The 27,367-nt window shown below is 43.8% G+C and overlaps 1 protein-coding gene across 2 annotated transcripts in view; it reads right to left on the bottom strand.

The window, feature by feature from the left end:
• Positions 1–27,367, bottom strand: part of vps41 (VPS41 subunit of HOPS complex) — a 181,061-nt gene that overhangs the window by 114,530 nt on the left and 39,164 nt on the right. For both annotated transcript variants that reach the window (XM_067980957.1, XM_067980963.1), the window contains exon 5: positions 15,541–15,615. In XM_067980957.1, the coding sequence (XP_067837058.1) occupies positions 15,541–15,615 (75 nt within the window). The remainder of the gene's footprint in view (positions 1–15,540; positions 15,616–27,367) is intronic.

Here is a 27,367-nt window from a genome sequence, read left to right on the forward strand (position 1 = left end):
CCTCCACTGCCTTCTGTGGTAGAAAATTCCACAGGTTCACCACCCTCTGAGTGAAGAAATTTCTCCTCATCTCGGTTCTAAATGGCATACCTCGTATCCTGAGACTGTGACCCCTAGTTATGGATTCCCCATCCATCGGGAACATCCTCCCTGCATCTAGTCTGTCTAGTCCTGAAAATCTGCAGGGCCAAGACGTTTATCCTTCAGCAGGAGTCCAGCAGTCAACTGGATACTCGGTGGAAACCTGGATACATTGAGTGGCAAGCTTGTGCTGTAGTTTCCATGATGGCCTGTTGGTGGCGGAGACTCCACCTTGCCTTAAACAAGGCCATCATCATAAGGCGGAGGTGGGGGAGACCTCGCTAAATCAGGAACTCCTGTGTGCCTCAGTGGGACCTGGCGAATGGTCAGTGCAGATAAACCTAATGAAGCCAGGTGTACCTCTTCGATAATCAGCAGTTGTGGGCCTACTTAAGATTATGGCCTGGACCCCTGAAAATTTGAGAGGCTAACTCTTAATTTTTTTTTAAAAGCAGTACCCTTACAAAGGAGGCAGCTATGACTTCTTTTGGGGGAAGAGAGCAGTCTACTTAGGGAATCCCTATTGGGGTATGTGTAAGTGCCAGGGGATTTTTTGGGATCTAGGGTCCATGACATGGAGTGAAATTAGTGAACACGTAGTATGGGCTAACAAGGGACAGTCAGCAGATTGGGCTTCATGAATTTAGTTATATTTTTTGACAAAATTAGAGACTGCATAAAGGCACAATATATGGAATTTTAGATAAAGAAAGAACTTGCATTCATATAGTGTCTTTCCCAATCTTAGGATGTCCGAAAAACTTTTCAGCCCATGAAATACTTTGAAGTGTAGGCACTGTTGTAATGTAGGAAAGTAAATGTTCGATAAGATGCACGAGACTTTATCTGAAAATGAAGGCTTATGATATTAAAGGGAATGTAGCCACATGGATAGGGGGATGGCTGGGGGCTGAAAGCAAAGAATAGGGGTAAATGGACAGCTTTCATCTTAGTTAGGAGAAATGTTTTTGCACAGAGGGATTGAGAACATGGAATGCTTTACCACAAGGGGCAATTGAGCCAGAGACTATACCATCATTTGAAAGGGAATTGTATTAGTTTTTGTAAAAAAATATGAAAGGATCTGGGGAAAGGGATGGGAAATGGGATTAGAGTAGAGAGCTCCAATTGAACAGCTATTTCCAAAACAAGGGACAGAATGACAACCTCCTCTGCTATAATTTCTATATTTTTATGAACTCATTCAACTTTTTTTTAAATACTTCATTTGGCCAATGAATGCCTAAACACATTGTTGTCCTGATCATATTAAATGCTTTAGATTATTGTTTGCTCATACCAATACACTTGAGATCAAATGGTTAAAACATCAAACTGGTGCAGTATTTAACCTGAAATGCCCCACAGGTATCAAATTGTTTTTCTTTCCTTGTGTAGTTTCAGGTTAAACCCCTCAAGTAGCATTTATTTATTTATGCTTTAAGTCAATCCTTTGGAGCCAGCATAGACTGAACCAAATTGAACTGTTGATGCTTTTGTTCAGCACAATTAATAAATTAATTGCATCAATTAATCAATCTTGATTAAGCACAGAAGACTAACCCAAGATTAACATGATGGCGTAGATCTACATTACATGTTGTGTTCATACTCCTGCAACACTTTCACCTTGGATTTGTGCTCTTTCCCATTGTAACTTAATACACCCAATGCTAATCTGGCCTTGCAAAATTTGTGCGCACTATATATTTATTTATCTCTATTCTTATAGCCCCTCCCCAAAGCACACACGTTATTCCTTAAGTCTTATCATCCTACGTGTCTATGACCGTGGTAAACGGTCACTCTTCAACTTGTCTGCAGCCTTTGACACGGTTGAGAGAAAATCCTCCTCCAACGTCTCTTCTCCATTGTCCAGCTGGGCTGCCCTCGCCCGGTTCCATTCCTATCTATCCAGTCATAGCCAGAGAATCAATGGCTTCTCTTCCGGCATCGTTACCTCTACAGTCCCCCAAGGATATATCCTTGGCCCCCTCCTATTTCTCATCTACAAGCTATTCCTCGGCAACATCATCCGAAAACAGGTCAGGTTCCACATGTACGCTAACGACACCGAGCTCGACCTCAACACCTCTCTCGACCCCTCCACTGCTTCAGATTTGACACACTGCTTGTCTGACATCCAGTACTGGATGAGCAGAAATTTCCTCCAATTAAATATTGGGAAGACCGAAGACATTGTCTTTGGACCATGCCACAAACTCCATTCCCTAGTCACCGACTCCATCCCTCTCCCTGGCCACTGTTGGAGGCTGAACCGGACTGATCACAACCCTAAGATGAGCTTCTGATCGCTCAACCTCTCCATCACCAAGACCACCTACTTCCACCTACGTATCATCGCCCTTCTCCGCCCCTGCCCCAGCTCATCTGCTCCTGAAATAGTCATCCGAGCTTTGTTTCCTCGAGGCTCGACGACTCCAATGCTCTGCTGGCCAGCCTCCCAACTTGCATCCCCTGTAAACTTGAGCTCATCCAAAACTCTTCTGCCCATATCCGAACTCACATCAAGTCCCGTTCATCCATCACCTCTGTGCTCGCTGACCTACGTTGGCTCCCGGCCTTGATTTTAAAATTCTCATCCTCGTTTTCAAATCCCTCCATGACCTCACTCCTCCCTATCTCTGTAACCTCCTCCAGCCCCACAACTCACCAAGATCTCTGCACTGCTCCAATTCTGGCCTCTTGCAAATCCCTGATTTTCCTTACTCCACTATTGGTGGCCAGACCTTCTGCTGCCCAGGCATTAAGCTCTGGCATTCTCTCCCAAACCTCTCTCTCCTCCTTAAACCTGTGTCCTCTGGTTATCGACCCTCCTGCCACAGGAAACAATTTCTCCTTCTTTACTCTTATCAAAACCGTTCATGATCTTGAACACCTCTATCAAATCTCCCCTTAACCTTCTCTGTTCTAAGGAGAACAACCTCAGCTTCTCCACAAACTGAAGTCCCTCATCCCTGGTACCGTTCTAGCAAATCTCTTCTGCACCCTCTCTAAGACCTCGACATCCTTCCTAAAGTGTGGTCCACCGAACTGTACACAATACTCCAGCTGAGGACGAACCAGTGTTTTATAAAGGTTTAGCATAACTTCCTTGCTTTTGTACTTATGCGTCTGTTCATAAAGCTCAGGATCCCATATGCCTTTTTAATAGCCTTCTCAACTTGTCCTGCCACCTTCAAAGACATGTGTACGTACACCCCCAGGTCTCTCTCTTCCTGCACCTCCTTTAAAATTGTACCATTTAGTTTATATTGCCTCTCCTCATTCTGCCTACAAAATGTATCACTTCACACTTCTCTGCATTAAATTTAATCGGCCATGTTTCTGCCCATTTCACCAGTCTGTCCATGTCCTGCTAAAGTCCGTTACTATCCTCTACATTGTTGACTACATTTCCGAGTTTTGTGTCATCTGCAAATTTTGAAATTATACCTTCTATTCCCAAGTCCAGGTCATTAATATATATCAAAAAGAGCAGTGGTTTTAATACTGACCCGAGGGGAACACCACTACTCTGTGCTTTCTGTCCCCTAGCCAATTATGTATCCATGCTACCACTTTCCTTTAATCCCACAGGCTTTAATTTTCTAACAAGTCTATTATATGGCACTTTACCAAATGCCTTTTGAAAGTCCATATGCACAACATCAACCGTACTGCTCTCATCAACCCTCTCCATTAGTTCATCGAAGAACTCAATCAAGTTAGTCAAACACGACTTTCCTTTTACAAATCCGTGCTGACTTTAATTTATTAGCCCATATTTTTCCAAGTGCCAATTAATCTTGCCCTGGATTATTGTCTCAAAGTTTCCCCACCCCTGACGTTAGACTGACTGGTCTGTTATTGCCAGGTTTATCCCTCTTCCCTTTTTTGAAGAGGGGTGCAACATTTGCAATCCTCCAGTCCTCCGGCACTGCCACCATATCTGAGCAGGATTGGAAGATTGTGGCTGGAGCATCTGCAATTTCTACCTTTATTTCCCTGGGATGCAGCCCATCTGGACCGGGTGACTTTTCTACTTTGAGTACTGCCAACCTTTTAAGTACCTCCTCGATCTATTTTTATCCTATCCAATATCGCTACGACCTTCTCCTTTACTGCTACAATGGCAGCATCCTCTTCTCTAGTGAAGACAGATTCGAAGTATTAATTTAGTACCTCAGCCATGCCCTCTGCTTCCACAAGATGATCTCTTTTTTTAATAAGAAGATAAGAAATAGGAGCAGGAGTAGGCCAATCGGCCCCTCGAGCCTGCTCCGCCATTCAATAAGATCATGGCTGATCTGATCCTAACCTCAAATCTAAATTCATGTCCAATTTCCTGCCCGCTCCCCGTAACCCCTAATTCCCTTTACTTCTAGGAAACTGTCGATTTCTGTTTTAAATTTATTTAATGATGTCACTTCCACAACTTCCTGGGGCAGCAAATTCCACAGACCTACTACCCTCTGAGTGAAGAAGTTTCTCCTCATCTCAGTTTTGAAAGTGCAGCCCCTTATTCTAAGATTATGACCCCTAGTTCTAGTCTCACCCATCCTTGGGAACATCCTTACCGCATCCACCCGATCAAGCCCCTTCACAATCTTATATGTTTCAATAAGGTCACCTCGCATTCTTCTGAACTCCAATGAGTAGAGTCCCAATCTACTCAACCTCTCCTCATATGTCCACCCCCTCATCCCCGGGATTAACCGAGTGAACCATCTTTGTACTGTCTTGAGAGCAAGTATGTCTTTTCTTAAGTATGGACACCAAAACTGTATGCAGTATTCCAGGTGCAGTCTCACCAATACCTTATATAACTGCAGCAATACCTCCCTGTTTTTATATTCTATCCCCCGAGCAATAAAAGCCAAAATTCCATTGGCCTTCTTGATCACCTGCTGCACCTGCAAACTAACTTTTTGATTTTCTTGCACTAGGACCCCCAGATCCCTTTGTACTGCAGTACTTTCCAGTTTCTCGCCATTAAGATAATAACTTGCTCTCCGATTTTTCCTGCCAAAGTGCATAACCTCACATTATCCAATATTGTATTGCATCTGCCAAATCTCCGCCCACTCACCCAGCCTGTCTATATCCCCTTATAGATTTTTTATGTCCTCCTCACTCTCTACTTTCCCTCCCATCTTTGTATCATCTGCAAACTTTGATATGTTACACTCGGTCCCCTCCTCCAAATCGTTAATATAGATTGTAAAGAGTTGGGGACCCAGCACCGACCCCTGCGGAACACCACTGGCCACTGGTTGCCAGTCCGAGAATGAACCATTTATCCCAACTCTCTGCTTCCTGTTAGATAACCAATCCTCCACCCATGCCAGAATATTACCCCCAATCCAGTGATTCTTTATCTTGAGCAATAATCTTTCATGTGGCACCTTGTCGAATGCCTTCTGGAAGTCTAAATACACTACGTCCACTGGTTCCCCTTTATCCACCCTGTACGTTATGTCCTCAAAGAACTCAAGCAAATTTGTCAGACATGACTTCCCCTTCGTAAAGCCATGATGACTTTGTCCTATTAAATTATGTTTATCCAAATGTTCTGCTACTGTCTCCTTAATAATAGACTCCAAAATTTTACCCACCACAGATGTTCGGCTAACTGGTCTATAATTTCCAGCCTTCTGCCTACTACCCTTTTTAAATAAGGGTGTTACATTAGCAGTTTTCCAATCTGCCGGGACCTTTGCCGAGTCCAGAGAATTTTGGAAAATTATTACCAAAGCATCCACAATCCCTACTGCCACTTCCCTCAAGACATTAGGATGTAAGCCATCAGGTCCAGGGGATTTATCCGCCTTGAGTCCCATTAATTTACTGAGTACCAATTCCTTAGTGATTTTAATCGTATTTAGCTCCTCCTCCCCTAGAGTCCCCTGTTTGTCCAGTGTTGGGATATTCTTAGTGTCCTCCAGCGTAAAGACTGAAACAAAATATTTGTTCAGCATTTTTGCCATCTCCATGTTTCCCACCATTAATTTCCTGGTCTCATCCTCTAAGGGACCTACGCTTGCCTTAGCCACCCTTTTTCTTTTTATATAACTGTAGAAACTCTTGCTATCTGTTTTTATATTTTTTGCTAATTTATTTTCATAATCTATCGTCCCTTTCTTAATCAATCCTTTAGTTACTTTTTGCTGTCTTTTGAAGACTTCCCAATCTTCTATCCTCCCACTAAGTTTGGCTACCTTATATGTCCTTGTGTTTAGTCGGATACTATCCTTAATTTCTTTACTTAGCCATGGATGGCTGTCATTTCTTTTACACCCTTTTTTCCTCAGTGGAATATATATTTTTTGAAAGTTGTAAAATAACTCCTTGAATGAACACCACTGCTCATGTACCGTCTTACCCTTTAATCTATTTTCCCAGTCCACTTTAATCAATTCCGCTCTCATACCATCATAGTCTCCTTTATTCAAGCTCAGTACGCTTGTTTAAGAACCAACCTTCTCACCCTCTAATTGGATATGGAATGTAACCATGTTATGGTCACTCATTCCAAGGGGATCCTTAACGAGGACATTATTAATTAATCCTGGCTCATTACACAGGACCAGGTCCAAGGTTGCTTGCCCCCTTGTAGGATCAGTTACATACTGCTCAAGAAATCCATCCCTAATACACTCAATAAACTCTTCCTCAAGGCTGCCCTGCCCAATTTGATTTGTCCAGTTAATATGATAGTTAAAATCCCCCATAATTATAGCTGTTCCCTTATTACATGCCCCGACTATTTCCTGATTAATACTTCTTCCAGCAGAGTTGCAACTATTAGGAGGCCTATATACTACGCCCACTAGTGTTTTTTCCCACTTATTATTCCTTATCTCTACCCAAACTGTTTCATTATCCTGATCCTTTGTCCCAATATCATTTCTCTGTATTACAGTGATTCCTTCGTTTATTAACATAGCCACCCCACCTCCCCTTCCTTCCTGCCTGTCCTTCCTGATTGTTAAATACCCTGGCATATTTAATTCCCAGTCGTTGTCACCCTGCAGCCATGTTTCTGTAATGGCCACAAGATCATACCCATACGTAGTTATTTGTGCCGTTAACTCGTCCATTTTGATACGAATGCTACGTGCATTCAGATAAAGAACTTTCAAATATGTTTTGTGACACTTAGATCCTGCTTTTTCCTTTTTTAACACTTTACCTTTTACTCCATACCTTCTGTCCCTTCCTGACACGCTTTCCTCTGTCTCCCTGCTCAGGTTCCCAACCCCCTGCCACAGCTTTGATGCTGGGTTAATCGCCTTACGCCTTCTAGTTTTTATTTTATCTGTCGTGCCTAAAGTACACTTTCTTTCCGCTGCTCTACGCTTTTCCCTTTCACTTGTTCTTGAACAACTGCTTGTACTATTTGTATTGTAGATTTCCCCTGGGTCTTCCCCTCTCTTGCTGCTCTCAATTTTATTCCCTTCTGACTCCCCGCTCAGGTTCCCATCCCCCTGCCACTCTAGTTTAAACCTTCCCCAACAGCACTAGCAAACACCCCCGCAAGGACATTGGTCCCGGTCCTGTCACGCCTGTACAGGTCCCACCTTCCCCAGAACCGGTCCCAATGTCCCAGGAATCTAAATCCCTCTCTCCTACGCCATCCCTGCAGCCACGCATTCATCCTGTCTATTCTCCTGTTCCTATACTCACTAGCACGTGGCACCGGTAGTAATCCTGAGATCACTACCTTTGAAGTCCTGCTTTTTAATTTATCTCCTAACTCCTTAAATTCACCTTGCAGGACCCCATCCCTTTTTTTTTTACCTATGTCGTTGGTCCCAATATGGACCACGACTACTGGCTGTTCACCCTCCCCCTCCAGAATGCCCTGCAGCCGCTCCGTGACATCCTTGACCCTAGCACCAGGGAGGCAACATACCATACTGGAGTCACGTTTGCGGCCGCAGAAACGCCTGTCTGTTCCCCTTACAATTGAATCCCCTATCACTATAGCCCTGCCACTCTTCTTCCTCCCCTCCTGTGCAGCAGAGCCACCCGTGCTGCCCCGAACCTGGCTCTTGCTGCTTTCCCCTGATAAGCCATCTCCCCCAACAGTATCTGAAGCAGAATATCTGTTTGAGAAGGAGATGGCCCCAGGGGACTCCTGCTCTACCTGCCTAGTCCTTTTACTCTGCCTGGCAGTCACCCATTTCCTTTCTGCCTGCGTAATCTTTACCTGCAGTGTGACCACCTCGCTGAACGTGCTATCCACGATAGTCTCAGCATCGCGGATGCTCCACAGTGAATCCACCCGCAGCTCCAGCTCCGAAAGACGGTTAGCCAGTAGCTGCAGCTGGACACACTTCCTGCACACATGGTCACCAGGGACACTGGTAGTGTCCATGACTTCCCACATAGTGCAGGAGGAGCATATCACGGGTGCGAGCTGTGCTGCCATGACTTGCCTTAGACTCTCAGACTCTCCTCCCGCTCTAGGTCTCTCCTTTTATACTGTGCTCACCTCTCGGACTCTCCTGCCTCACCTGTGACGTCGCACAGTAGTTGTCTCTTTTTGCAGGTCTGCTGCTGCTTTTATTCCCCAATCTCAGTCTTCTACTCTCAGGTCCACTGCTGCTCTGGGGGAAAAAGTTAGGAAAAGCAAGGCAAAGCAGCACCTCCTTCCTCCACTTCACTGAACTCCCACACTTACCAAACTCTCCGTTCACACTGTGTTGTCCGCATACCGTGCTGTTTGCACTGACAGGCCCCTGTATTTCTGCAGTTTGTGACTCAGATGAGTCAGGCCTGCCCCACCTTCAAGCACCAGTTTAATCTAGCTAACCAATTAACTTGCTACAGCAGCTCTCTCTGCTGAAGCCTGACAGAAACTTAAGAATTTAAACTTTAAAATTGAACTTAAACAGTTGATAGCAATATGCACTAGATTTTAAAGAGATTAACCCTTAAACTCCCACACTTACCAAACTCTCCGTTCACACTGTGTTGTCTGCACACCCTAACCCTAATTTGTCCCTAATCCATCCCACCTTTCCAATATTTATACGCTAAAGACTTTTGTGTTCACTTTTATGTTGGCCGCTAATCTATTCTCGTACTCTCTCTTTGCCCCTCTTATTCCCTTTTTTGGATCGCCTCTGTACTTTCTGTATTCAGCCTGGTTTTCTACTGTATTATGAACCTTACATTAGTCATAAGCATCCTTTTTCTGTTTCACTTTAATCTCTATATCTTTAGTCAACCAGGGAGTTCTCGCTTTGGATGCCTTCTTTTCTCCCTCATAGGGATGTTCTACTCTGTACCCGAACCATCTGTTCATTGTTCCCCAAATGCTCCCCCGCTGAAACATACTCCACCCACCCCACTTCGTTCCCCAGAACTAGATCTAGCACTGTTTCCTTCCTGCTTGAGCTGGAAACACTGTTCCAGAAAGTTCTCCTGAACTTCGTTAATCTGGGTGTTCTGCAAGCAGTCATTTTAGGTAGAGTAGCCTAGTGATTATGGTACTTGATTAATCTTCTTTAAAAGCCTCACACATGAAACCTTCTAAAAATATACAAAGAAATATCCGAATATCCCCCATCCACTAATTTAGTTACCTCCAAATGACCTATTTGTCTAAATCCATTTGATTGCTCCTTATGGACTTTGCACTCTTTGGAGAAGCGTTGATAGCAGTCAGTAAATTATCAAACATTTTCCCCACTATAGATATGAGGCGAACTGGTCTAGAAATACAAGTTCATGTCTTCTTTCTTCTTTGAATATTCAGATCTTGCTCTCCTCCAGTCTGCAGGTAAAACTCATGTTTTTAATGGAGTTCCAACAAATATTACCAATTTCCTCATACATTTTCTTGAAGAATCTAGGCTGTATATTATCTGTTCTGGGTGTTCTGCAGGCAGTCATTTAGGTTGAGTCGCCTAGCAGTTATGGTACTAGATTAGCAACCCAGAGGTCATGAGTTCAAATCCTACTGTGGCAACTTGTGAAATTGAATTCAATAAATCTGCTAATTTGTGAGCCAGCAGCAAAAAAAACGAATGGATTGTCAATAAAACCCAACTGATTCATTATTATCCTTCAGGGAAGGGAACCTACCATTTCCCTACCTGGTCTAGCCGGCATGTCACTCCTGTCCCACACTACGTGTTATGACTCTTAATGCACTCAGGGCAACATGGGATGGGCAATAAATGCGGGCTGGACAGCGTTGCTCACATCCTAAGAACAAATAAAGTAATTCCTTGTGACGAATGCTTCTCTTACCTCTACGTGCTTTCAAAATTGCTGAGTCACAATTAAATGGATTCTGAACTTGTACAGTCTTCATTTGCGAATACTGATATAAAGAACTCATTTAAGATAGCTGCCTTTTCCTGGCCCTCCATAATCATCCCAACTCATTTCTTACAACGACCTGGTCTTTAAAATACTTACGCAGCAAGAAAAGAATCTTTGAATTCCTCTTGCAAATTGGGTACAATTTGTTAGATTTTCTTAAGTCTGCAGATAAACTCCAAAATGCTTGTCATTTCTTCCTTTAAACTTGAATCAACGTTTTATCCTCTGTGGCCATGACAAGGCAATGAGTAGGCTTGCAGCCGGTTGAATCAAAGCAATACCTTTTAAGATATGAAGCACATTGCAAGCAGCTCTAGTACCTGTGCTTAGTACTTCATTCTAATTTAAAGCAGATGATGCAAACTGCTGAGGCAGCTACAGAGAACCTGGTCCAGGAAAACCAGAAGAGTCAAACAAAGTCTTCCTCCAAGACAGTAATCATGGCTATTTAACATAACTTCCCCCATTCATACAATTCAGATAAAATTATGTAAGTAGTAAAAAAGTAAAAACAGTTTTTTTTTAAAAAAAAGAAAAAGATTGGCCCGGAATTTGCCGAGAACTTGTATGGTCTACATCCACAGTGTACACCATTATTCTAGTGCAGAAATTCCAGGGAATTACGGTGAGTGACTAACGCCATTATTTACACCATAATTTCCTGGGACTTTTGTGCTGCCTCGGAATTACTCCTTGCCAAAACAGACAGAAGTTTATCATAGTTCCACCCCCATTAAAATCAATGCGCTGGTGAATTTGCTGCCACTTAGACTGAAAGTGGTGTGATTTATGGTATTTCAGGACGGGGTTGTTTTACTTCCCAGGTTTTGAGTGTCTTTGTGGAGTTTGGCACAGGCTACACATGAAATCTTGCCTATTGACCCAAATTATTATGTAACGAACATGATTGGGAAACGATCTAAGCAATCCAGAACTTTCCCTTAATCAATGCAAAGCTGTCGAGTTGGGAAGTAGCTTGATCCTTTGAGAGATGTATTCACGTATCCTGACCCCATGAATCCCAGCAAAACCCAGATCACAGTCGGTCATTTTTATGCGAGTGGCCACTTAAAAAATCCTGCCCTTAAAGAGACCATAGAGATTTGTTACATGACCCAACCCGCAGACGGAGATTTCTGAAATTAAAAGTCCGCACAAATAAATGTTTGCATTGATCAAGAATTGAGGTACTAGTCCAACCAGGGTTCTCTGAAAATTGAAAAATATTAGAACAGTTGCAGGATATTGGATCTGGCCTGACGCACTGTTAGCGGCAGGATCAAAACATTGGCCGCGCCACCTCTGATTCGCCGCTGTGCAAGCTGCAGCGAATTCCAATTAGTTCTCCAGCAGATTTTGGCATAAATTCACCACTGGAGGATCAGGTGAACAACGGTCCAACTCAAGGAGCGAGTCGCCAAGATCGCTGTTGCAAAGAAATCCCTGCCCTACTGACAATGTACATTCGGTACAATAAAATGAACAGATTACTATAAAAATTACAAACTAGTTTGGTTTTTCGACAGAAATTGTGACTAGACTACAAACACTCATTGTGCATACTGTGCAACTTCACTGTTTGGCAATTGTTTGCAATAGGATTTGGGGAAAGTAAATACTCAAGTTCTCTCCGAATGTTTGCAATAGCGATTATTTCCTTCACTTCTCCGACCTAGGCTTGGCTTGTACAAATTGGAGTTTGATGATGAAATAGATGAAACTTACAGGAGGAAGCGCGATTTTGCATCTTTAGCTATTTGAACTCTGCTACTTCAACAGAGATGTTAACCCATTTAAATGATATCTGCTTGTAGGCTAATAACTAAAAGGGACACTTTGGTGCATTACTGAGGGAGTGTTGCATTGTTGGAGATGTACCGTCTTTCAGATAGAGGACCTGTCTTCCTGTTCAGGTGGACATGAAAGATCACACGGCAGGAGTTGAACATGAGCAGGTGGTTCTCCTGGTATGCTGGCCAACATCCATCCTTTAACTAATACCACCAAAAGCGGATTCACTTCATTCGCTGTTTGTGGGATTTTGTTATGAGAAACCGGCTGCCGCATTTGCCTACAAAACAACACGGATCGTACTTCCGTGGTAATTCAATGGCTGTGAAGTGCATAGAATGTCCTCAGGATGTAAAAGCCCCTATATAAATGCAAGTTCTTGCTTTCTAGTGTAATTAGCTTTCTGAAAGTTGATTTACCTGGTTACCTAGTGATAATCTCAGAATTTTGCTGCAATTTTTGCTGTGATGGACCTGGTGTATATGTTTTACATGCAGTCCTTCACACAGATGTAAAATGTTACTGTTAAAATAGCATTTTGGTTGCAGTGTTCAGGGCAGTAGCTGGATCCAACCTAAATATTAAATGTTCAAAAGAAAGCAAAAGCTTTGAAATGAAAACACTTTTACAGTTGATGCAAATTCAAAGACTGCTTCAGCCGACAATTTATTTTTGGCCTGCTGGGTGTTTGACACTGGCACAAACCCATCCCCATGTTTAAGATCTTCAAACCAACTGAGAAATCCATAGGTAGTGATTGCCCAATATGGAATGCACATCGTCTCCCCATAGAGGCTGTGTTGTCAAATACATTTGCCACTAGCCATATTCGGAATCCAGATGTGTCTAATTACATGACTGATTAGCACATAAAAATGAGTAATAGACACTGACATTGGGCATGTGATCTCAATACTCATATTCGCATAGCGTGTGCATGTGTACTTTAACCTTTTCATGCTTATGTTGGTAAAATGGTAAGACAAATAAAAAAGTGAGTGTTTTTTGATGGCCGTACGTGCTTTACTTCCTTGGTTACTAAATGGTGGTGGATATTTGTTTAGTAAACATACACTTGAAGTATTTTTATCTGTATTATGAGAGTGTATATAAGGTGTTTTCTACTGAAATTAGTGCATGTGGCTAAATTGATGTCACCATAGCTACACCTGTGGCTCGTCAGCAATTTTTATTGGACAACACTGTCCGAGGGCATCCTTCCCACTTACCCACCAGCTGGTCATTAGGCAACTGACAAGCACAGGTTTGAACCTTTGATGGTCAGACAGTAGGTACCAGGAACTCCCCAGTACAATTCACCAAAAAATGTGCAAGGACATTATCACCTTTCTCCAGACCAACGTATGGGCGCACATCTTACCCCATTGAATTTTTGTTGCATCAGTTGAGGTCCAGAGCTTCAGTAGCAGGAGCTTGCCTCTCTGGAACCCAATCAAGGGAGGCAACAGGCCCTGGATACATAAGTGTGCACTCACATCCCTGGCTTGCAGGCATTATCTTGCAACATCTGTTATCCCAAGCCTTGGAGTTTCATCACCAGCTATATAGGACATCTGCCAACAGCATGGTGGAAAGATCCAATCAGGACAGCTTGTGACATTAGCAACCTTGGTGTTCTAAAAGTCCAAGTCTGCACATCAGGCTCAGCACTCACCAACTGCTTAATCCAAGTACTCATGTAAGAGATGTTGTCAAGAAGATGTGCTAGAGGCTAACTGCCTGTCTAGAGTGCTCAGCAACAGGTTGGTGCAGACCAGAACCCTCTTTCTTCCAAGTTGCTCCCCTTTTTAGTTTGGGCCTACAAATGGGAGACCCCTCCATCAGGTTATAAAACATTTACACTGAAGCCATCTATACCTGCACAAATATTTGAGCAAGATATTTCCCAAGTAAAGAATAGTTGGGTTACAACTCCAGTCAGTGCGATGACGGTTTAGTCTGTACATCTGATACTCCTTTGTGAACAAAAAGCAAAATACTGCAGTTGCTGAAAATGAAAAACAGAATAAACTGGAAAGACTCAGCAGCTTAGGCAACATCTGTGGAAAGAATAGACAAGTTAAAGTTTCAGATGTGAACTGCCAGTTGTGATGGAGGGTCCACACCGGAAACATTAATTTGTCTGTTCTTCCAATAAATGCTGCATAACCTGCTGAATGTTGCCAGCATTTTCTGGTTTTGTTTCTGTACTCTTTCATGCCTCGGGTGTCTCTCCACTTGTTATCAGGCTCTTTTAATTGTGTCTAAACACACAGCAAGAAACTACAAGGTGTTTAATAAAAAGCTTCTGCAGGAAAAGAAATGCCTTCAAGGCACATACGAATTAAGAGCAGGAGTAGGCCATTCGGCCCCTCGAGCGTGCTCTGCCATTTGATAAGATCATGGCTGATCTGATTGTGACCTCAACCCTGCTTTCCCGTTGACCTACTTTTGTGAGGGAAAAATTCAAAATATACATGGATAATACAAAACTCATACAGGTGCGTATGTGTGCGCGTGCGGGACTTCAAAAGAAGTCAAGGTGATTTGTCTGGCTGGATCTTCTCATTTTTAAATTCACGCTGTCTGTCCCTTAAGTTATCACTACGTAGGTACGCCGACAGCACATCGGCCTGAATAGATCCCATTATTTTATCTGCTATTGACGGGTGAGTTGCAAACAGGGTAAAATTCTATGATATTTAAAATAAACGCTTTAATGCTTGCCTTAAAGTGGCAGCCAGGAAAATTTCCCTATTCGCATATTAAAGTATTGGTATGCTAATTTTGCATAGTTTGTTGCTCCCTAAACCCTGGTTTTCTTGCAGCAGTATGATCAGTACATTGCATTTTACAGTAGTTGCTGAGAACAACTCCTGAGCTTTGAATAAAAAAAAAATCCAATACTACACTAAAAATATGCTGGCACCATAGATTGCAAGTTAATGGTTTCCTGATCAACAACTACTTACTGAGTATAGTTTAAGAATGAATCATTTCTTTCTCCCAAATAGTTCAGTGGGAGAGCTCGTTAAATCTTATAACATGTCCATGGATCAACATTTTCCTGAATACATACATGCATGCATACAAAGAAGTGAGAACACACTAGGAAATGAAACCATTTCCTTATCTCTATTCTATTTATTGTCAAGTTTGTACTTGTGGGGAAAAGTACAGGAAAGCAGCAGGGAAACAGGAAAACTGAAAAAGCAGTGTGGAAACATCACACACAGAAAAAGCAGCAGGGAAACACGGGAAAACAGAAAAATCAGCAGGGAAACACAGAAAATGCAGCTGTAGAAAGTAAGCTATTAAAACTCCTACCTTGCCATCTTCTGAACAAATCCCAATATGCTCTCCACTTTCATCCAAGCTAACTTGATTCACCTTCACAGAGCTCTGAAATGCAGCAATTAAAGCACAACATGTCACTGATCACTGTGTCATGGACATAAATGTCGTAGTCTCATTAAACAGCTGTTCTGGGTACTCATAATAAAGACAGATGTAGGAGGGAAATATGAAAACAGGTCAATAGAATATTTCTCAAACATTAATAAAAATAAAACATTTGTATCTTGAAGTCTGAGTTAACAGTACTCAAAATCAGACAAAAATAAGGTTAAACATTCTAGCAGAGTCTCACATTACAGTTAATCATCATCTATGTGCTTAAGTAGTGCTGGCAAACTTCAAATCCCACCATAGAAGTTTAATAAAGTAAAAGTCTGGAAATAAAAAAGCTGGTACCAGTAGAAGTGACTATGAAGCTGTTGGATTGTCGTTTAAAACCAAACTGGTTCACTAACATCCTTTAGGGAAGGAAACCTGCCGTCCTTACCCAGTCTGGCCGATGTGTGACTCCAGGCCCATGCCAATGTGGTTGACTCTTAACTGCCCTCTGAAGTAGCCTAGCAAGCCACTCAGTTGTATCAAACCACTGGGCAACTAGGGATGGGCAATAAATGCCAGCCTTGCCAGTGACGCCCACATCCCAAGAATGAATAAAAGACACATTTTTCCAGATAAGGTAGGTAACTATTCCAATAAGTACATTGTACAATAAATGTCTGCTCATTTTGCAAACAATGGAATAAACTGGGCATCTTTGGCACTGAATATGGACTTTATTCCCAGTAGGCAGTGCTCAAGATCATGGCCCAGAAATATTTTTCCATGTGATTCATCCCATCAGCACAAGTATTCATAGGGTTTTGTGATAGGGCTCCCCCAAACAGGTCAGTGGGCTAATGCATTGCGTAGTACAGCACTGAGCCACTTAGATCAGGGAAGTCTGGTCTGTGCTGACACTGCAGATGCAGCCAGGTAGTGTGTGGGGAGAGGACAAGAAACTTTTTTCTTCTTTTTTTACACACAGGGTTGTGAGGCTGTGGAATGCACTTAGTAATAGAAGAGACCTCAACATTAAAGAATAGGCTAGATAGATGGTTGAAGGAAAGGTGTGATAAAGGATATGGGAACAGGATGGGAACATGAGATTAGGACTAATGCTCATGTAGAGGATAAACACCAACCTGAACTGTTTGGCGATAGAAAGCACCACATAACTGTCTTCCATACTCTCGACCTCGGGATGAGGAAAATAATAAATTGCCAGGGTTCCCACATCTCATCAGTATCTACAGACTGCTGTTTATAAAGTGGGTTGTATGGATAGGGGTGAGGAGAGGGAGCTTTCCTCTGTGCGGTGTTTGCAGCAAAATATAAACATGTTTTTTAAAAAATGAAGAATGGGCTCACAATTTAACTACAAATAGTGAGCGGAGGAAATTGTCCCATGAGGTGAGAAAAGGTTTGGGCTCAGTTCCAACACCAGTCACAATCAAATTGGATGTGTATACTCTGTCTAATCTTACACATGAAGAATGGCCACTGGGATGAGATACCATAGGACTGTAACCACCTGTGTCCCAAGTGTGAATTACACAGATTTACATAGAAATGACAACATTGAAACAGACTGTTCAGCCCAATCAGTCCATGTTGATGTTTATCCTCGACATGAGCAGTATTGCTAATCCCATATCCCTTTATCATACCTTTCCTTCAACCACCTGTCTTACCAATTCTTAAGTGTTGACATGGTCTCTGCTTCAATCACTAACTCCAGTCAGTATGCATTGCACAGCCTCACAACCCTGTGTAAAAAAAATTTACTTCTGCTCGCTCCCTAATTCTCTTACATTGAATCTTCTTTCTATATCCCCTCATCCTAAATCCCTCAATCACCAGAAACAGTCTGTTTCCATCTAATCTGTCCCAGCCCGTCATAATTTTAAACACCCCTATCTAATCACCCCTTACTCTCCACTGTCCTTAACAAACAGAGTGAATGAGTGCCTAAAAGGAGAGGAGAAAAATTGAGAAAGGGAGAAAATAGTATTTTTTCACATGAGACCAAGTACCATTTAACATGGAAGAACATTCTCTGAATATGGTGCTGTTCTGATACACATTTCAGCAAAGTACAGTTCAAAACCCAGGTGGCAGCACTGGAACAACCCAACAGAAAACCAAATCCAACACAAATTGATCTGTATTCAATTGTGTTGAGCGTGGGACGAGCAATACAGGTACCAAGAACTCATAGAAAAGATGTGGTCAAGCAAATAAGTAATCCTTCTCGATACACTGACAAGACACAAAAGCAATGAGCAGATAATTGGAAGCCTGATAACCTGCTAACGAAAATACATGTCTTTGCTGCCAAGCCCACTTGCCGGATCTGCAGGTAAACCCAGAAGTGTGGCTCCCAGTCTCAATTCAGCCTAGGTGAATCAAGATTTTGTGTTATACTAATTGGACAGATCATTAGAAATCAGTGGGACGTGGACAATGTTGACAAGGCCGCATTTATTTCCCATCCTTAATTGCCCTCAAGGTGGTGGTGGTGAGCCTTCTTCTTGAACCACTGCAGTCCGTTTAGTGAAGGAGCCTGTTTGGTAGGCAGTTCCAGGATTTTGACCCAGTGACAATCCAGCAGCTTCCATTGTTATTTCACTTGGTGCTAGTCCACAAATCACCAGATTTACTGAATTCAAATTCCCAATTTGCCATGGTGGGATTTGACTCAAACTCTAGATTGCTAGCCTAGTACCATAACCACTATGCTAACGTATCAAACATGTGCAGATATGCACACTGCATATACTAAGCTGTTGTTTAAACTCTGGTCCCACAATACAACTGGAGCATTATTTTGAAGAACGCTCTCAACTAAATGCAAAAGATTTTGCTAAGTTATAAAATGCTAGAAGCAGCACAGGAGTGTGGTGTATAAGAACATAAGAACATAATAAATAGGAGCAGGAGTAGGCCAATCGGCCCCTCGAGCCTGCTCCGCCGCTCAATAAGATCATGGCTGATCTGATCCTAACCTCAAACCAAAATTCATGTCCAATTTCCTGCCCGCTCCCCGTAACCCCTAATTCCCTTTACTTCTAGGAAACTGTCGATTTCTGTTTTAAATTTATTTAATGATGTAGCTTCCACAGCTTCCTGGGGCAGCAAATTCCACAGACCCACCACCCTCTGAGTGAAGAAGTTTCTCCTCATCTCAGTTTTGAAAGAGCAGCCCCTTATTCTAAGATTATGCCCCCCAGTTCTAGTCTCACCCATCCTTGGGAACATCCTTACCGCATCCACCCGATCAAGCCCCTTCACAGTCTTATATGTTTCAATAAGATCGCCTCTCATTCTTCTGAACTCCAATGAGTAGAGTCCCAATCTACTCAACCTCTCCTCATATGTCCACCCCCTCATCCCCGGGATTAACCGAGTGAACCTTCTTTGTACTGCCTCGAGAGCAAGTATGTCTTTTCTTAAGTATGGAGACCAAAACTGTATGCAGTATTCCAGGTGCGGTCTCACCAATACCTTATATAACTGCAGCAATACCTCCCTGTTTTTATATTCTATCCCCCTTGCAAAAAAAGCCAACATTCCGTTGGCCTTCTTGATCACCTGCTGCACCTGCAAACTAACTTTTTGATTTTCTTGCACTCGGACCCCCAGATCCCTTTGTACTGCAGTACTTTCCAGTTTCTCGCCATTAAGATAATAACTTGCTCTCTGATTTTTCCTGCCAAAGTGCATAACCTCACATTTTCTAATATTGTATTGCATCTGCCAAATCTCCGCCCACTCACCCAGCCTGTCTATATCCCCTTATAGATTTTTTATGTCCTCCTCACTCTCTACTTTCCCTCCCATCTTTGTATCATCTGCAAACTTTGATATGTTACACTCGGTCCCCTCCTCCAAATCGTTAATATAGATTGTAAAGAGTTGGGGACCCAGCACCGACCCCTGCGGAACACCACTGGCTACAGGTTGCCAGTCTGAGAATGAACCATTTATCCCAACTCTCTGCTTCCTGTTAGATAACCAATCCTCCACCCATGCCAGAATATTACCCCCAATCCAGTGATTCTTTATCTTGAGCAATAATCTTTCATGTGGCACCTTGTCGAATGCCTTCTGGAAGTCTAAATACACTACGTCCACTGGTTCCCCTTTATCCACCCTGTACGTTATGTCCTCAAAGAACTCGAGCAAATTTGTCAGACATGACTTCCCCTTCGTAAAGCCATGCTGACTTTGTCCTATTAAATTATGTTTATCCAAATGTTCCGCTACTGTCTCCTTAATAATAGACTCCAAAATTTTATCCACCACAGATGTTAGGCTAACTGGTCTATAATTTCCAGCCTTCTGCCTACTACCCTTTTTAAATAAGGGTGTTACATTAGCAGTTTTCCAATCTGCCGGGACCTTTGCTGAGTCCAGAGAATTTTGGAAAATTTTTACCAAAGCATCCACAATCCTCACTGCCACTTCCCTCAAGACCCTCGGATGTAAGCCATCAGGTCCAGGGGATTTATCCGCCTTGAGTCCCATTAATTTACTGAGTACCAATTCCTTAGTGATTTTAATCGTATTTAGCTCCTCCCCCCAAGAGCCCCCTGTTTGTCCAGTGTTGGAATATTCTTAGTGTCCTCTACCGTAAAGACTGAAACAAAATATTTGTTCAGCATTTTTGCCATCTCCATGTTTCCCACAGTGTAGTGAAGCTCCATTGTGTTGCAGCACCAAGCTATGGCAAGTTTGTGTCTGCAAGGACTCACAAACTGAGTTCCCAATCTCACCTGCACTATTGTGGGGAGGTGTTCAAAATGGACACATCCATTTTTCCACAGGATCAAAGGAACCACCATCATGAACATCCAAGTGGATTGCAAAAGGGCAGCATTAAACTTGTGAATTTGCTACTGGACTTTTAAATGAAAGACCAAACAGTACTTTATTTCATTGATTAATGGGTACTTATTAATCATGTTTGGATTTCCACAAACAGAAATGTAGTTTCTTTCTGTGCATGATGGGGATCCTGTCCAGCTTGCATGATGTATAGATTCAGATATTTGTATGTGGAATAGTCAATGGTATATTTGAATAAACTACTGAAAGAAAGAACGAACTCGCATTATATAGCGCCTTTCACGGCCTCAAGACATCCCAAAGCCAATGAAGTACTTTTGAAGTATAGTCATTGTAGTAATGTAGGGTAACACGGCAGTCAATTTTCCACAGCAAACTCCCACAAACAGCAATAAGATAAATGACCAGGTAATCTGGGTTTCTTTTTAAAAAAGTGATGTTGGTTGAGGGATATTGGCCAGGTAGCCCTTCACGCTGCTTCTAGATTTTTTCCAGGCACTTGCCAAGTCTTTACACAGATACCCCACTGGTTATTTTACTCCCAATCAATCCTTACACAACGAATCAAAAGGATTCGTTGGTGATCAGCCGCGCATACACTTAGAGCACCATTTCTCACCACAGTTCTGTTTCTCCAGTCTCACTCACTCAGCATTACCACCCCCACCAATTCATAAACCATAATCTCATAAACCCCATTATTTAGTCCCATCCCGTCCATCCCATTAATTTTACTGTTCATTCCTACTATCATCAATCCCATTAACCACACTGCTTATCTCATAATTTGCACTGCTCAGCACCCATCGTGCATATTTCATTCAGTTAATTTATTGTAATTTTAAGAAATCAGAAGATGAGAATATTCTAACAGACAGCAGGACGAGGTTTAGTTCTTATTTATAGATGCTTTGCTAGATGATACTTGAACTCAACATGAATGTTTATCACTGACAATTTATTTATAATTCTGTCAGTTGAATTTCTGCTCATCTGTTGCTGAAACCTTCAATTCATACCTTTGTTACCACTAGACTTGACTATTCCAATGCTCTCCTGGCCAGCCTCCCATCTTCCACCCTCCATAAACTTGAGCTCATTCAAAACTCTACTGCCCGTATCCTAACTCGCACTAAGTCCCATTCACCCATCACCCTGTGCTCATTGGCCTACACTGGCTCCCGGTCCGGCAATGCCTCGATTTTAAAATTCTCATCCTTATTTTCAAATCCCTCCATGGCCTCGCCCCTCCCTATCTCTGTAAACTTGTCCAGCCCTACAACCCTCCAAGATCTCTGCGCTTCTCCAATTCTTGCCTCTTGCGCATCCCCAATTTTAATCACTCCACCATTGGCGGTCGTGCCTTCAGCTGCCTAGGCCCTAAGCTCTGGAATTCCTTCCCTAAATCTCTCTGCCTACCTAATTCGCTCTCCTCCTTTAAGACGCTCCTTAAAACCCATCTCTTTGACCAAGGTTTTGATCACCTGTCTTAATAACTACTTATGTGGCTCGGTGTCAAATTTTGTTTGATAATCGCTCCCGTGAAGCGACTTGGGACATTTTACTACGTTAAAGGCGATATATAAATGCAAGTTGTTGTTGTACACACATCATTAGGTGCACTGGTCTGTCGATAAAAGAAATTCTCTCAGTATTAACAATATTCTGTTTGACAATTAAGGAACTTCTGAAATAAATAAAGACAATACGATCAGTGCATTCACCATGAGAATCTCATGACCCCCCCCCCCCCCGCCCCCCAGTAAGTGCCGATTTGTTTCTTTTACAAATAAATTCATTCCAACAAAAAGATAAAATCTCAGAAAAAGGTTATTAGACACAGCCAACTTGTTGGCAGACTGCTTGGCTTTAACGTCACATCAGCAAGATTTTCACAGCTGCTGGTTTATTGAATTCAAAGTGCAAACCGAACTGTTCACAGTGCATGAAATCTCTCAAACTACCAGCAGTGTCTGCTGGACATTTGAAGCACTGTCGAGGTGGCAGAAGGCCACAACGATACATGGACTGCCAGCTGCAGAGAAATATTACAATACGCATCACTCCTAATTACACGTAGCCAGAAATGAATATATTGTATAGGTAAGAGTAACCCATTGGCCTCATCAGAGTATGTTGGCTCATTCAAGTATAACAGCTGCAAATTAAATTACTGAGGGAAATGGTTACATATCAAGTGGAGCCACTGTGCACAAGCACTGAACTCATTCCCTTGGTTAAGTTTATGCCTCTCAACGTTTAACGTGAGACTAAAATGTCACATTTAGTTCAAAACTGTAGCTCCGGCTACTTCACGAGATATGCTACAGGTGTCATATGATTACTTCAAAGCTGGATCCCAAATGCAGTCCATAAAACCATAGAAAAGATACAGCACAAAAGGGGGCCATTCAGCCCATCGTGTCCGCGCCGGCTCGAAGAACAACCAGGTGCCCATTCTAATCCCACCTTCCAGCACCTGGTCCATAGCCCTGCAGCTTACAGCACTTTAGGTGCAGGTCCAGGTGCTTTTTAAGAAAAGAGTTGAGGGTCCCTGCCTCTACCACCAATTCGGGCAGCGAATTCCATACACCCACCACCCTCTGGGTAAAAAAGTTTTTCCTCACGTCCCCTCTAATCCTTCCGCCAATCAGCTTAAATCTATGTCCTCTAGTTCTTGAACTCTCCGCTTGGGGAAACAGGTACTTCCTGTCTACTCTATCTGGGCCCCTCATGATTGAGGTGTACAAAATGAAGTCTCCCCTCAGCCTCCTCTGCTCCAAGGAAAACAACCCCAGACTATCCAATCTCTCCTCGTAGCTGCAATTTTCAAGCCCTGGCAACATTCTTGTAAATCTTCTCTGCACTCTCTCCAGAGCAATTACCTCCTTCCTGTAATGTGGTGACCAGAACTGCGCACAATACTCCAGCTGTGGCCTTACCAGCATTTTATACAGTTCCATCATTACATCCCTGCTTTTGTATTCTATACCTCGGCTAATAACGGAGAGCATTCCTTATGCCTTCTTCACGACCTTATCTACCTGCACTGCCACTTTCCGGGACCTGTGCACATGCATTCCAAGGTCTCCCACTTCCTCTACCCCTCTCAATATATTCCCGTTTACTGCGTATTCCCTTTTACTGTTTGCCCTCCCTAAGTGCATTACCTCACACTTCTCCAGGTTGAACTCCATTTGTCACTTTTCCGCCCACTCCACCAACCCATTGATATCTTCATGGAGTCTACAGCTATCCTTCTTCACCATCAACGACACAGCCAATTTTTGTGTCATCTGCAAATTTGCCAATCATGCCCCCTACATTCAAGTCCAAATCATTAATATATACCACAATCAGCAAGGCACCCAACACTGAGCCCTGTGGCACACCACTGGAAACGAATTTCCATTCACAAAGACATCCATCGACTTTTACCCTTTATTTCCTGTTACTGAGCCAATTTTGGATCCAATTCGCCACATTTCCCTGTATCCCATGGGCTTTTACCTTTCTGACCAGTCTGCCATGTGGGACCTTGTCAAATGCCTTACTAAAATCCATGTAGACAACATGTACTGCACGACCCTCATTGAATTCTTTGAGGAAGTGACGAGGAGGATTAATCAGATTTGTAAGGCATTACCTTCCCTGAACAAATCCATGTTGACTATCCCTGATTAAACCATGCCTTTCCAAGTGACAGTTTATCCTATCTCTCAGTATTGATTCTAATAGTTTGCCCACCACCGAGGTTAAGACTGACCGGCCTATAATTGTTCGGCCTTTCCCTCGTACCCTTTTTAAACAATGGTACTACGTTTGCAGTCTTCCAGTCCCTCCCCTGTATCTAGTGAGGATTGGAAAATGATCCTCAGAGCATCCGCTATTTCTTCCCTGGCTTCCTTCAATAGCCTAGGAAACTATCCATCTGGCCCTGGTGACTTATCAACTTTCAAGGATTCCAGTCCCTCGAGTACTTCCTCTCTCGTTATGTTTACCTTATCCAACATTTCACACCACTCCTCTTTAACTACTATGTTTTTTTTTGCTCGTTCACAGGATGTGGGCGTCGCTGGCGAGGCCAGCATTTATTGCCCATCCCTAATTGCCCTTGAGAAGGTGGCGGTGAGCCGCTGCCTTGAACCGCTGCAGTCCGTGTGGTGACGGTTCTCCCACACTGCTGTTAGGAAGGGAGTTCCAGGATTTTGACCCAGCGACGATGAAGGAACGGCGATATATTTCCAAGCCGGGATGGTGTGTGACTTGGAGGGGAAAGTGCAGGTGGTGTTGTTCCCATGTGCCTGCTGCTCTTGTCCTTCTAGGTGGTAGAGGTCGCGGGTTTGGGAGGTGCTGTCGAAGAAGCCTTGGCGAGTTGCTGCAGTGCATCCTGTGGATGGTACACACTGCAGCCACAGTGCGCCGGTGGTGAAGGGAGTGAATGTTCAGGGTGGTGGATGGGGTGCCAATCAAGCGGGCTGCTTTATCTTGGATGGTGTCGAGCTTCTTGAGTGTTGTTGGAGCTGCACTCATCCAAGCAAGTGGAGAGTATTCCATCACACTCCTGACTTGTGCCTTGTAGATGGTGGAAAGGCTTTGGGGAGTCAGGAGGTGAGTCACTCGCCGCAGAATACCCAGCCTCTGACCTGCTCTCGTAGCCACAGTATTTATATGGCTGGTCCAGTTAAGTTTCTGGTCATTGGTGACCCCTGGATATTGATGGTGGGGGATTCGGCGATGGTAATGCCATTGAATGTCAAGGGGAGGTGGTTAGACTCTCTCTTGTTGGAGATGGTCATTGCCTGGCACTTGTCTGGCGCGAATGTTACTTGCCACTTATGAGCCCAAGCCTGGATGTTGTCCAGGTCTTGCTGCATGCGGGCTCGGACTGCTTCATTATCTGAGGGGTTGCGAATGGAACTGAACACTGTGCAGTCATCAGCTAACATCCCCATTTCTGACCTTATGATGGAGGGAAGGTCATTGATGAAGCAGCTGAAGATGGTTGCGCCGAGGACACTGCCCTGAGGAACTCCTGCAGCAATGCCCTGGGGCTGAGATGATTGGCCTCCAACAACCACTACCATCTTCCTTTGTGCTAGGTATGACTCCAGCCACTGGAGAGTTTTCCCCCTGATTCCCATTGACTTCAATTTTACTAGGGCTCCTTGGTGCCACACTCGGTCAAATGCTGCCTTGATGTCAAGGGCAGTCACTCTCACCTCACCTCTGGAATTCAGCTCTTTTCTCCATGTTTGGACCAAGGCTGTAATGAGGTCTGGAGCCGAGTGGTCCTGGCGGAACCCAAACTGAGCATCGGTGAGCAGGTTATTGGTGAGTAAGTGCCGCTTGATAGCACTGTCGACGACACCTTCCATCACTTTGCTGATGATTGAGAGTAGACTGATGGGGCGGTAATTGGCCGGATTGGATTTGTCCTGCTTTTTGTGGACAGGACATACCTGGGCAATTTTCCACATTGTCGGGTAGATGCCAGTGTTGTAGCTGTACTGGAACAGCTTAGCTAGAGGCGCAGCTCGTTCTGGAGCACAAGTCTTCAGCACCACAGCTGGGATGTTGTCGGGGCCCATAGCCTTTGCTGTATCCAGTGCACTCAGCCGTTTCTTGATATCACGTGGAGTGAATTGAATTGGCCGAAGACTGGCTTCCGTGGTGGTGGGGATAGCAGGAGGAGGCCGAGATGGATCATCCACTCGGCACTTCTGGCTGAAGATGGTTGCAAACGCATCAGCCTTGTCTTTTGCACTCACGTGCTGGACTCCGCCATCATTGAGGATGGGGATGTTTGCAGAGCCTCCTCCTCCCGTTAGTTGTTTAATTGTCCACCACCATTCACGACTGGATGTGGCAGGACCGCAGAGCTTTGATCTGATCCGTTGGTTGTGGAATCGCTTAGCTCTGTCCATAGCATGTTACTTCCGCTGTTTCGCATGCATGTAGTCCTGAGTTGTAGCTTCACCAGGTTGGCACTCCTCATTCAACCAGGGTTGATCCCCTGGCTTGTTGGTAATGGTAGAGTGAGGAATATGCCGGGCCATGAGGTTACAGATTGTGCTGGAATACAATTCTGCTGCTGCTGATGGCCCACAGCGCCTCATGGATGCCCAGTTTTGAGCTGCCAGATTTGTTCTGAATCGATCCCATTTAGCACGGTGGTAGTGCCACACAACACGTTGGATGGTGTCCTCAGTTCGAAGACGGGACTTCATCTCCACGAGGACTGTGCGGTGGTCACTCCTACCAATACTGTCATGGACAGATGCATTTGCGACAGGTAGATTGGTGAGGACGGGGTCAAGTAAGTTTTTCCCTCGTGTTGGTTCGCTCACCACCTGCCGCAGGCCCAGTCTAGCAGCTATGTCCTTCAGGACTCGGCCAACTCGGTCAGTAGTGGTGCTACCGAGCCACTCTTGGTGATGGACATTGAAGTCCCCCACCCAGAGTACATTCTGTGCCCTTGGCTACCCTCAGTGCTTCCTCCAAGTGGTGCTCAACATGGAGGAGGGCTGATTCATCAGCTGAGGGAGGATGGTCGGTGGTAATCAGCAGGAGGTTTCCTTGCCCATGTTTGACCTGATGCCATGAGATTTCATGGGGTCCAGAGTCAATGTTGAGGACTCCCAGGGCCACTCCCTCCTGACTGTATATCACTGTACCGCCACCTCTGGTGGGTCTGTCCTGCCGGTGGGACAGGACATACCCAGGGATGGTGATGGAAGAGTCTGGGACGTTGGCTGAAAGGTATGATTCTGTAAGTATGGCTATGTCAGGCTGTTGCTTGACTCGTCTGTGGGTCAGCTCTCCCAATTTTGGCACAAGTCCCCAGATGTTAGTAAGGAGGACCTTGCAGGGTCGACTGGGCTTGGTGTTTTTTTGCCATTGTCGTGTC

Source organism: Heptranchias perlo, chromosome 3, assembly GCF_035084215.1.
Source record: "Heptranchias perlo isolate sHepPer1 chromosome 3, sHepPer1.hap1, whole genome shotgun sequence".
Lineage (NCBI taxonomy): Eukaryota > Metazoa > Chordata > Chondrichthyes > Hexanchiformes > Hexanchidae > Heptranchias > Heptranchias perlo.